General features: G+C 38.5%; 2 protein-coding genes across 3 annotated transcripts in view; one reads left to right on the plus strand and one right to left on the minus strand.

The window, feature by feature from the left end:
• Skp2 (S-phase kinase associated protein 2) overlaps positions 1 to 4,048 on the plus strand; it is a 28,583-nt gene extending 24,535 nt beyond the window's left edge. Inside the window, exon 10 of the mRNA XM_055601134.1 lies at positions 2,227 to 4,048. Coding sequence (XP_055457109.1) covers positions 2,227 to 2,440 — 214 coding nt within the window. The 3' untranslated portion in view covers positions 2,441 to 4,048. The remainder of the gene's footprint in view (positions 1 to 2,226) is intronic.
• A 3,128-nt stretch (positions 4,049 to 7,176) lies between these two features.
• Nadk2 (NAD kinase 2, mitochondrial) overlaps positions 7,177 to 12,964 on the minus strand; it is a 40,975-nt gene continuing 35,187 nt past the window's right edge. For both annotated transcript variants that reach the window (XM_055601035.1, XM_055601036.1), the window contains 4 exons: positions 12,870 to 12,925; positions 12,688 to 12,741; positions 10,643 to 10,766; positions 7,177 to 9,204 (listed from right to left, as the gene is read on the minus strand). In XM_055601035.1, the coding sequence (XP_055457010.1) occupies positions 9,066 to 9,204; positions 10,643 to 10,766; positions 12,688 to 12,741; positions 12,870 to 12,925 (373 nt within the window). In that variant the 3' untranslated portion in view covers positions 7,177 to 9,065. The remainder of the gene's footprint in view (positions 9,205 to 10,642; positions 10,767 to 12,687; positions 12,742 to 12,869; positions 12,926 to 12,964) is intronic.

Consider the following 12,964-nt stretch of genomic DNA (forward strand, 5'->3'; position numbering starts at 1 on the left):
GTTATATAAAGGGAAATAGGATTACATAGCTGGGGTAAGGCGCAAACCTCGGAGTGTTATATAAAGGGAAATAGGATTACATAGCTGGGGTAGGGCGCAAACCTCCGAGTCTTGAAGTGTCTTTTATTGATTTTGAGATTGAGTCTCAGTATTTATCCCCAGGCTGGCCTGTGATCCAGCCTCTGCCTCTTGTATGAAAAACGCCTTTTTATTAAACCTGAACTAAAAGCCCTAAGAGACATTATCTTCCTATTTTACACGACTGAAGAATGGCTTGTGAACAATCCCCTCTTCTCTTCCACCGTGAAGTCAGATGCATGTGACTCTGCTCTTCAGTTTTGTGGCCAATGCACACAGAGGCGATGGGGGGCTTCTGTCGGGTCCTGTGCTGTCTCCCGCAGCCCCATTCTCACATGTGACACGGGAGCACCGTGTGACAGGCTTCCTCCCCGACTTTCTCGCGATGCTGCTGCGCGAACGCTTCTTCCTCCGCCATCACTCCTTTTCCTTACTCCCACCTAGTTTCTGCTTTTGTATATTATCCATTGCAGATGACTCACAGCTTAGATGCCTGGATATCCCAGAACCTGAATTCTCCCACGTCTGACCCCGTTCTCAAACGCTCAGATTTCACATAGGAGTTGTGCTAGGGGTTGCTGTCTTCTTTAGTGGTGATGAGTGTAACCCCTTCTCCAGTGCACAGCCCTTCTGCATTTGTTCCTACATTCCGGAAGTTGAAGGCACTGTGTTCCTCTTGACTTTCGTTTTGATCTCTTATGATCTCTTGCTTTCACTGCCCCTTATGAGCAGGCACATTTAGGTTTAGATAGTGCTTTTATTTGCCAAATTACCCTGCATCTTGTATTCCACAACAAACACTAAATGTTATGGTGTTCATCTTAACATTCATACATTTAGAGGAGGAATATAAAGACCCATGGAGCCCGTCCACAGATCGGCCTCAGACTAAAGGGCCGTCCAGATTCTGTAAGCATTTAGGGCGATGGCTATGTAGTAGTTCTGGGGCAGGGTGAATGGTATAAAGTAACTGAGCCTTCAGGAGGATGTCTTGGACCCTGTATGGAACATGCTGGAAGGCTGAGGCCTTGGCAGCCAAGTGACAACACAAACCTGCTTTGTTTGAAGAAGTTTTGACTGTGACAACATAAAGGTCACTGCTGTGCTCATTGATCTCCAGAGGGGGTTGCTGAATTCCCAAAGTAAATGTTTCCCTCCCTGAGACTTTGCACTGTGTCCCAACCTGGAGCAAACACAGATCAGAGAAATGAAGCCGGGCATACAGACCTATGTTTAAAAAAAAAAAAAAAATCAGTACGCCAAACCAGAAAGTGTTTTCTTTAGATAAACAGGGTCACTTTTGTGTGACCCCCAGATCTCACTGTTAACACACGGTACATGATACTGGCCTATCAGTAACAGGGAAAAATTAATAATATGTAGAGAAGAAGTCATTGTCTGCCATAAACTGGTATCCCATTTTTTCATTTGTAGCCTATATAATTCCATATAAAGAATACCTTAAGCAAGTCACCGGTGGGTTTTGGTACAGTAAGGGCTTGTTAATGCTGAACCATTGCTAAGAAACCATCAGTTGCTGCCGGTGTCTTCTGCTGAGAACATAGTTCAAATAAAAGTCATGTCAAGAATCCTAAATTGTATGTATCTTGGGGTGGTTCCAAGTCACATAAATGAAACACTTTTACCATTTTTCACTTAACTAGCTCACATCACAGTAACCCTTCCAGAGATCTGTGTAGATGAAGACTGGAGAAAGGAGGCAAATTCATTTCAATCCAAAAAAGTGGAGAGATGGCTCAGAGGTTAAGAGCACTGGCTTTTCCAAAGGTCCTGAGTTCAATTTGCAGCATCCACATGGTGTCTCATCAACATCTATAATGAGATCTGGTGCCCTCTTCTGGTGTGTAGGCACACGTGCAGGCAGAATGCTGTATAAGTAATAAATAAAAAATCTTAAAAATTATAAATTTCATAGTTCCATAGGTGTCACACAAATGAAACATGCAGCCTTGTTTCCTATTCCCACGTGGGTCAGGTTGTTGTTTCCCTGTGTTATTTCCCTAAATCATTTGCTATGAATTATGTTTTTAGGCTACATTTTGTACACTGATACAAAGTATAAACAATGGACTATCATAACTAGTCTAACCATTGCCATGTATCTTGAAATTGTCTCTTCCTTTCCAGTGAACTTGGAGAAATCCCCACACTGAAAACACTACAAGTTTTTGGAATCGTGCCAGATGGTACCCTTCAGCTGCTGAGAGAAGCCCTCCCTCACCTGCAGATTAACTGCGCCTACTTCACCACCATCGCAAGGCCAACTATGGACAACAAAAAGAACGCGGAGATTTGGGGCATCCAGTGCCGACTGACACTGCAAAAGCCCAGCTGTGTGTGACGAGCCTCCTGCAGGGTGCCGTCTCCTGTTCCTTGAGGACGAGGGACCAGGCAGCACATCCAGCAGCCGGAGACTGGTTGCTCCTCATACTGCTTTTACCTTAGCCTCATTCCACATGTATGTTAGGGAACCGTTTGCAAGGGGCAACTAAGAAGTGTTACTTTTTCAAAAACAGGGATGATTCTGTCAGTGCTGTGCCCTAAGAGCCTAATTACTAGTTAGGTCTTTGGAAATTTTAGGTAAGCCTATTATTTCAAAATAGCTTTTTAAAGCAAAATTTGAGCCAACTTCCAAGTGCCCTTCTGATTAAGTCCATTTAGAATGAAGTTCTAAAATTTACCCCAGGCTAACAATTTTCATGGTGTTTGTCATAACTTTTTATCCTATTTAATTATTCAGTATTTTGTAAAACTTGATTTTGATGAGCAATAAGCTAGCGAGTGTATGGTGGGCTGGGTGGAAAGCAGCAGGGGCTTGTAGTGTCTGAGGCAGTCTCTTCTGGGAATTCACGCGTTTCAACTTTGTGTGCAGGTTAGTACAATAGAAATATGGTCCTGCATAATGTACCCTAAACTCTAAGTGAAAAACAAACACAGAGAGACGCAGGCGGAAAGACAGAATCGGCGTAGTTTGAAGCATCAAAAGGCTGCTTTCCAAAGCCAGGTTAATATGAAGTATGCTTTAATGTTTTTAGGTACTGTGCTATGTTCCCAGAATCCTAAAATAGGTGAGGAGATCTAATTGTGCTTTTTTAACTTTATAATCAACTTATGTTACGTGGATTGTTTAGCTCTTTAAGTTTGCTTGCTTTGTTTTAGAAATGTAATATTCTAATCAGCATTCTTGAGAAGTCGGGGAGAAGAATTCTGTGCTGATCTTGTTTGCCGTTACTTCCTTTAGCGCTGCAGTTATTTTTATATTATTCTGAAATCATGGACTTGAACTTCTTTTAAGTGTTCTTACACATAATTGCTTGAAACTACCCATTAGGTTACTGGACCTAAAGTTCCTTAGGTAGCCCTGATTTCTCGCCATCAGAAACACAGGAGAAGTAGGCGCAGGCGCAGCTGCTGACCGTGTGGCGTGACTTCACCTAAGTTTTTAAGACTCGCTGGGCGGAAAACCTCTTGCTAACACACGTTTTTACCGCTTCATACAGAAGCAAAAAGATCAAATTGTGTTTCTTAGAAAATGAAAAGAAAAAAAATCAAGGCAGTTACCTCTTCGGTGTGTGACAGAGCCACAATGCATTTCTGTCAACTTTGTCATCAAAACTTCTACTGTTACAATAACATGAAGTGCCTTCAACTGCTCAGACCTACAGGACACTTTCGTGTGTCACACAGGAGTGAATAGGCTTCAGTTCCCTAGTAGTTAAAAGAGTGCTAACTACTACTTGAAACTATTGTTTACACATTAGTGCCAGCCCTATGGTGGGCTCTGGCTGGGCGCTGGCCTCCAGGCACCCTCAGACACAGTATCTGTTCTTCCTCACTCAAGTCCAGCTGTGAGCTATTTTGCCAACATGTCGCAGTAATCTGTATTTTTGTATGTGATTTCTACTTTTATAGACTCATTTTAAAATAAAGTACATTTTTATAAAAACGAGTACTTGAACTACTTTGTGTTCCTTATTTCTGCATTCATTAAATTAGGAAAGCATCAATTTGGGTCGCCATTTGGATCAGATAAAGTAAGATTTCGGCCACATGTGCTACCTGTTTATGTGTGCTTTTTGTCAAAATGAGTTCATAATACATATGAAAAGTGTTAAATACAGGCCTTAGTGTGCTCTCAGGGATACTGACATCTGTACAGTCTTTTAGTTCTGTTGGCTGTGGTATAACACCAAGTACACACTGCATCAGCTTACACTGCAGATTTGCACGGTTTAGACAGTATGAGTAGCTCATGCCAGAGCTCCAGTAGTTAGCTCACTTGAACTGTTGCACTCAAATGCCAGGCTGGTGGTTCTAAATCACCAAGACTTAATTTTTTTATAGTACCATTGTAGTTCTAATTTTTGTTTTCAAATAATGGGAAGTGAAAGTATACACAGAGCCTCATCATACAGCTTCAACAGTCTTAATTCCTGGCCACACTCATGACTCTGATCTCCATTCCCTCATAGGAAGATGATTTTAAACCAAAACTCAGACCTCTAATTTCATAGATATCTCAGTCTATATAGAAGATAGCGATTTGACATTAATTGTAAACACTGAAGGTCAGGATGAGGTTGAAGAGCTGTCTCCCAACTGTTTCCTTTCGTGTTTTTGCAATAAGACCTCATTATGAATCTCACATTAGCTTCAAGATGGCTATCCCCTATCAGTGGATGTGGAGAGGGGCATGGGAGATGGAGGAGGGAGAGGGGATTGGGAGGGAAGGAGAGAAGGGGCTACAGCTGGGATACAAAGTCAATAAACTAATTTGTATAAATTTAAAATTAAAAAAAAAAAAGATGGCAAGGTAGTCCCATCTGGCCTTGAACTCAGGATCCTCCTGTCTGCCTGTAAGGTGCTGGGATTACAGACCACCATTCCGTTTATTTTGATTAGTCTCTTCAAAGGTCCACACGTTGCATTCAATGAGTCTCAAAACTTAAGCTTTGGCTTTTATTTCATCCCTGGAAATTTATATATGAAGATATAATTGATAATTATATACTGTATATAATTTATGTATATATAAAGATAATTTTTAATTTATATACAGAAGATATGTGTTATGTATTTCACAATCTGGGCTTTATTGATGTCATCCTTGAAAAAAACACTGCTTAACAGGTTGGAGATTGGTCTAATGCTAATTGTTGGCACTCAAGATATGGTTACTGCCTGCCCAATACACCCATCCTTGTTTGTGTAAACCTGCCTAAAACATTATACCTAGTTGGTTCATTAAATGGCCTTTTCCTGGGCAGGGCAGAATGGGATGGTGTGGCTAAGGTTCCCGAGCTTCAGAGAGAATCATGGGAAACAGACGGACAGAAAGGAGGACTCCACCATGCATTAATATGGAGGAAAAAACCACATTGGCTAAGAGTAAGGACTCCAATAATGGTGTGAAAAGGCTCAGATGAGAATACAAGCAAGTACCACTTGTGGGTGGAAGGCAGACCAGATGAGTAGGATTAAGGTGAATGGAATTGGATGTGTGCTGGGAGGTGATACAGAGACAGTGTAAGTGAAGTATCTGCCCAGCCCAAGGTAAATAAAGCAATTATAAATCTAACAGGTGTCTGTCTTATTTGTGATAGTGGGTTAAGCAATACCGCCGTGATAATGATAATCTTAGGGCTAATAATAAACATTATATAGCTCATCACTTTTTCTAATTTACTACAACAGGTTAAACTGCCCCACCCACATTGCTCGTTTTCATCAACTGGCAATTAGACTTAACATTGAAAAGTTAGGGGTGATTTCTGCACAACAGGAGGCATTTGGTAAGGTGTGTAGTAGTGGGTGTTTGGCATCAGGCTCCACTTTCAGTGTAAACATTTTAAATGACTGTGCGTGTGTGTCTACAGGCACTTGTGGAGGCCTAAGTTACAGGCTTTTGCTTGTCTGATATGGGTGCTGGAACCAAACTTGGGTCCTCGTCAAGAATAGTAAATGCTTTATCTCTAGCTACTTATCTAATCCGTGATTTTCTTTAAAATACCTCAAAGTCCACATTCCTTAACATAAAAAATAGCCTTCTCATTAACTTAGGTCCTCTAATCCCTCATACAAAGTAAAAATACAAACTGTACTTGAGAACATAATTGAAAAATTCTTTTGGAGGGTTCCTTTTTTGAGACATGCATGTCCAGAAAGGCTCACAATCTTAGCCTTACCTCCAGTGGGTTGTGGATACAGTTCAGCATCAGATTTACTCTTCACCCTCCCCCATCATTACTATCTCATCGCATTAGTTATGTTATCCCTGGGATGCGTTTAGTACCTTAAGTGTAAGGATACACATAGATGTACACGGTGGCAAGAGCTCCAATATAAATTCTAAATTTATATTACTTTCATAAGTACTTTTATCATTCTGTTTGTGAGCTCCAGCTATTCTTTCTCTGCCAAAACACCCACAGCCCTGCCCTCCAGCCCTGGGGCCACAGTTACCTTAAGGTGGGCCAAGTGTGACCACAGCCAGCTTTTTAGGTGGATTCTAGGAATTTGAACTCGGGTCTTCCTGTTTGTGCAACAAGAGTTCTTAAATGCAGAGCCATCTCCCCAGCCCCTGTATCCTTAATTTCTTTTTCTTGACACTTTCAGCTCAAGTGAGTAGTTTATAATTATTTTCATCCTTCTACTTTCATTAAAATGAAATTGTGCTGAGCGCCTTTAATCCCAGCACTCAGGAGGCAGAGGCAGGCATATCTCTATGAGTTTGAAGCCAGCCTGGTCTACGAAGTGAGATCTAGGAAAGATATGGCTATACAGAGAAACCGTGTCTCAAAAAGGCAAAAAAGAAAAAAAAAAATAGCTCCATACATGAATGCTACCCATTCAAGAATACAAAAACATTATGGAACATTAAAAATACTCAACTAAGTTATCTGAAAAATGGATTTTGAATTAAACATTTTGAATAAACAGATTACATTCTATCAAGTAATGGCAACAAATCTACAGTGCACAGATTACAGGCCAGTGGGAACAGACTTGAAACAGTATTAGAGAAAAACTTATTTTTATGCAGTGATCTCATTAGAACTTAGTAAACAAGAAGCAAAGTAAAAAAGAACAGACAATGATTTAATTTTATTTGCATACAGTGGTCAATAAAGATTTAACCCATTCAAAAAGACATTTTTGATATACCAACATCCTTCGCCATTCATCTATTACAGACAAATCCCCGCCTGCCACAGAGCAGAAGGCAGATTGTATCAGAACATAGTACATAATTTCAATATCTTTCCAAATTTGCTTCTGAACAATTCTACACAGCTAGTTAACAGTTAATAGTGCATGTTAATAGAACTGTGGTAAATCAACCAGCTTTCCTAGATATTTTAAGGACAAGAATGGCATTTTTTTTTTCCTAATAAAGTATGTTAAGCCTTTCAGGGGAATTTCTATAGTGTGGAATTTAACTTCTATATAAAGTCGTATCTTAAGTGTATCTCTTTTATTAAGGTAATCTAGAAATTAGACTTGGCTCCGCAAAAACACTGACTTACTTCCTTCTGCAGATACTCAGGGAAAGTGTTGTGGACAAACACCAAAACCGAGACAAATCTAGACCACCCTGAATATTTTTTTTTTAAATTGGTAAGAGCAGCATATTGAGTGTGGCAAAGCTAGAGCATCGATCTATCATGCATCCTAGCTTTCAGTTTTCATGTGTGAGGTGTAGGCTCAAGTTCCATAAACAGTCTACTTCCATGTCTGACACTTCACTCTATGGCATACTGTGACAGATGACGCAGAATGAGTCTCCAATAAATACCATGTCAATGAAAGAACATTTTCACCAACAAGTGAAAAATATACAACTCTGAATAAATGACAAGAGAATACCATTTCATTATTTAGCAATGGGAGCTTTCTGTGAAAATTAGTTACTTTTAAGGAGATCAAGAATTAAATGAAAATGGTTTCCTCCAAAAAAAAAAAAAAAAAAGTGGTTTTTATACTGGGAGAAGGAAAAGCTCTGATGTTTTATCCTACAAAGCTATTGTTTAAAACTTGGAGGACAGTAAATGAAAACCACAATTCTCAAGTAAGGCAATTCCAAAGCTGGGAACTTACTGGAGTCCATTCTCTTGCTGGCAGTCCTAATACTAAAGGAAGTTTCTTTTGAACCTTTTACTGAACTCTTAACAGAACCTACTAATTGGTTAACCTTCTAATCCTTGCATCCATAATAGAGATCCAAAAACAGAAAAGGGGCTTTGGACTCAAGTTATTTTTCAAAAAAAAAAAAAAAGTATGAACAACAACTGTCATGAAAAAAATTAATACATTTACAAAGCATCATGATTTGTCCCAAAGGACACATTTCTTCTAGCACTACTGACCCTGACCAAAACAAGTCAGGCTCATCTACAGATAATTTAAAAAAATGATTCCATTTTCTCAATCAATAGTGATTTCATCATTGTTTCCTGGATTAGAAAATTCTTAGCAAATATAAAACACATTTACCAACTTTAGTTAGGTCAACTTCAAGATTTATCAAAATTTTCCATCATCAAAATTTTTGAAAATCTTTAATTTTAGGAACTATAAAAATAATGCACTAATCAAATGACCATGTGGCCAATGCCACAGAGTTAGGAAGAAAAAACGACACTTGTACAGTTAAGTTTCAAATCCTAAATATTTAACCCTTTATTTAACCTGTCTCTCTAAAGAATATCAATACCCTTGGTTACCAACTGTAAATAATGTAGAAACTTCACCAACATAATTCCAATCCCTTTAGTCCGTCTGTGTGCCACATGGTGAACAGCTTTTATCTATCAGAATGGAGCAGAAAAGCACATGGATCCACTCTGCCACCTTTGACTCTAGTGGTAATCAGTCAATAAGAACCAATGTTTGGTCAGTCTGTGGCTGTTCATCTCTAGCTGGAGAGAAATGTTTCTAGTAATTATATCTGTTGTGAAGGAAACTCTTCATTGTTCCAGAATCACAGTTCGAAGCTCATCTTCTTTATTGATCATCATTGAAGCAATTGCTCCATCATTAAACTCAAAAGATGTTCCTCCATCCACAACCATGCAGGCATCCCAACATCGAGACCGAACACTGACTCTAGGCGGAAGCAGATGGCCCATTAAATATCAGATGCTCTTACCCAGAGCAAACTGTGTTGTTACTATAACTAGCAGCTTACTTGGCCTTGACTTTACAAGTTGAGTTGACAATTAGTGACTGTAAACAATATCAATACGAGCACACATCAACATCTCAAGTTTAAAACTCAAGGTAGAAACATTCACTTTGTTATGTATCAGTGGGAAAAACAACAACAATCACAACTCGGTAGAGTGCTGGGCTGCTACCACTTTCATGCCAATGGAGTGCCGGGCTATTTTCATGGAACTTCCATTACAAAGATTTTAAGTACAAGCAAGAGAGCATTCATGTGTAAAGTTTTTCTTAAGGATTCTGGACTGTAAACAGAGAAGAGGCAAAAGTTCAATGAACACAGCACCAGCACCTTCTCCCAGCTGCCATTTCCGCCCTTTCTCTCAAGTATACCCACTATCTATCGCTGAGGTAATGTCCATTCTTGATCTTTATTTCAGCCATGCTAGTTTGGGGATATTTTCATTCCCCAAATGAATAAGGTTAAGCATTTTTCAGATGTTTATTAAATATGCCTTTGTGAAATAACAAACATCTTTGGCTTTTTTTTTTAATGCACTGGCTGTCTTTTACTGATCTGCTAGAATTTCTGTAAGTAGGCTGAGTAGCCCTTAACCAAATGCTATATATATATATATAATATTTTATAAATATTATATAAATACAATATATTGTATATATCTATTATATACATATTATATAATCTTATTTAAAAGATTATATATAATATAATCATATCTAAAAGATTTGTTTCTATATATAATCTTATCTAAAATACACACACACACACACACACATATTGAGGTGTATCTGGAGATAAAACCCCAATGTAAACAAAATTCACATATTACTTTCAGCGCATCTGCAATTTGACTGTGACCCCGTGAGGTCGCACACATAATTCTACTTGTGGCACTGTGTCTATGCTCACAGAGTTTTGGCTTCTGGAACAGCAATTTCACATACAATTCTAAAATACCTGAAGAGAGACCAGGGATATTTTTCAAGTAACTTTCTCTATACCATACAGTTTGTTTCATTATTGGTATACTCACTGAGGTTCTTAATCCTGCTATAGAGCAATTAATTTATCAGCCTTTTGTTGTCCAAATGCATTTCATGGTATCTTTACAGTATCTTTTCCAATCACCTATATCATATATTAGTTAACAGTCTAAGATATTTAAATATAATAAATATACAAAAATGAGTTTAGATTTGTAAATCTAATTAACTCTTAATTGAATAAAGCGAATATTTATTCCTAGGGAAAGAAAAAATACCCTTGTCTCAATATCTCAAAAAGAAAAGGATGTTTCCGTGTTTTGTGTATGTGTTTAAATGTATTACTGGGATGAACGAAGTGACTAAGGATGCTTACTTTGTGGAGAAACAACGCTGACGGCTGCTTGAGAAAACTCTGTTTGCTATTGGCTCTCGAATACTGAAAAGTATTTTTGGTTCTTCTGGACTGTAGAGCAATGATTCATTATATTCATTTGTGACTATAAGGGAAAAAGAGCAAGTTTAATAAAGGATGGTTACATCTGAGAAGCATGTGACAAACATGCCACTTCCAATTTAAAGCATGTGTTCAAAGGCTGCTTGGAAGCGTATCTCTTTGGGAACTCGTATTACATACCCTACTATATAAGCCTTAGAAAGAAATGACTATTAGTTTTAATTATTAACCCACAAAAAACATTCACCACCCACAACAGAGAAGAAATAGGTACAACTGGAGGAAAAAGAGAAACAAATAATACAAAGCTGGGAATTAAACAGTAAGACAAACTCAACATTGTTGTAAAGTACCCTCAAAGGGAGGGGAGGGGAAGGGAGGGAAAGAGAGCAAAGGGGAGGAGAGGGGAGGAGAAGAAAGGGGAGGAGAAGGGAGGGAAAATAGAAGGGAGGGAAGGAGAAGAGAGGGATTTACAAAGACAACTATATAGGAAGTTAAAAGTGAAAGTTTAGCTGAGTACCACATTTTAAACAAAAACAGTAAGACTTTGATAATATGCCTTATTTTGGAACTACTGTTAGAATTTTATGTGTATGGATGGTCCTTGAGTTGCAATGAGGTTATTATCTCAGACCCATCATTAACTAAAAATATTTAGTCCTCACAGCCTACTGCGCATCACTGCAGCATAAAACACCAGAGAGGTCTGTGTGCTGGTTTACCTTCTACCCTTGGGGCCGACTGGCCACTACAGCTCCTGGCCTTGCCCCGGGCCCCAGGAGTTACTTGATAGCAACTATTGAAATGATCAACATTTAAGCTATACAGCTTCTACTGTAAGTGTCATTTTTTTAAAAATCCTTGTTAAGGTTGAAAAACCATTATTTGGTTCTTTAAAAATAAAAATCTAACTTACCACAAAAAGTAAAATAGAAACTGTGGTAGCTATGAAAGAAACTTCAAAAGACTGGTTCTAGGAATGTCTGTGACAGCGACTGCCACTGGCCTTCTAGTTTCTGTAGACAGCTCAATCTTCAAAGAAGTATCCACTCAGGAAAAACTCTACACGTTCTTAAATGAAAATCTATCCCTGTATTCTGGGTGCAGCTTACATAGAAATTTTATACATTCCAGACGTATTATGTTTATTGTGTTGAGTTTTGCACTTGACATACCATCAGCTCATATTTGTATATAACACTGTACATAGGCCCAAACGAGGTGGTTACCTGATTCATGTATGAGAGGGAATCACTCAGGACATTCAGAACATGCACCTCCATCTTTCTTTATTTAGTTCTCATGATGTTTAGGCTAAATTATATAACTAGAAATTGCAGGTGCCAATTTCCCTTTCCTTGATACCAGCTAGCTAATGCTAACTGACAAGCCATGATTTAAATCTTTTAAGTCTCAAACTAAAAATAAGCAGAATCAATTTGATAGCATTAATACCATGAAAAGCTGGACGTGACTATGGAAAAACCTGCTGGAACAGCATGAATTTAGAGATGCACTTAAAACACATAAATACTCTTTCTGCCACCCAGGATGTGCTTACAGCTGTAGTGTCTTGATATGTGGGCTGTATTTCACAGTGAACACAAGTGAGAGTACAAAACTGCCGCTTAAGGAAAAGCAAGATGGCTCAGAGGTAAAGATGCTTGCCACCAAATCTAATGACTTGAGTTCAAATCCCCAGGAGGTAGCCATCTTCCTGCCTCTAAAAGTTAAAAAGAACCAACTCTTGTAAGTTGTGCTCTGACCTCCACAATGCCCATATACACACTTCAAAGTAAATAAAAATGTCACTTAAAAACTTTCTTAAAGCCCTGCTTTAGCCCTTTTAGCTCCCTTTAACAAGACAATGCTGTAACATCTAATTAAGAAGACAGTCATAATATTGTTCTTTCTCAAAGCTGACAGGAATAAGCTAACTGTAACTAATACCATGAGATACCAACCTTTTTCTACCAATTCTTTGTTCAACGGAAGAGTCACATTTCCTTGTCGTCTTGCTATTGACAGAGGAAAGATGGAAAAAAGCTTCATTTAATCTTGTACATCACACAATAGCAAATACATAGCATGTACATTATATAGTACACAATACTCTGTGGTATACAATAGCTGTGTTAGTACTCACCAATATTTAAAACATCCTCAACAGCCTGAGCGGCAACCCTGTTAATATTGAATGACCTAGGAAAAAAAGCAAGCACGTAATTCTTGTCTTCATCC

Source organism: Psammomys obesus, unplaced genomic scaffold (assembly GCF_907164565.1).
Source record: "Psammomys obesus unplaced genomic scaffold, mPsaObe1.curated_primary_1811, whole genome shotgun sequence".
Classification (NCBI taxonomy): domain Eukaryota; kingdom Metazoa; phylum Chordata; class Mammalia; order Rodentia; family Muridae; genus Psammomys; species Psammomys obesus.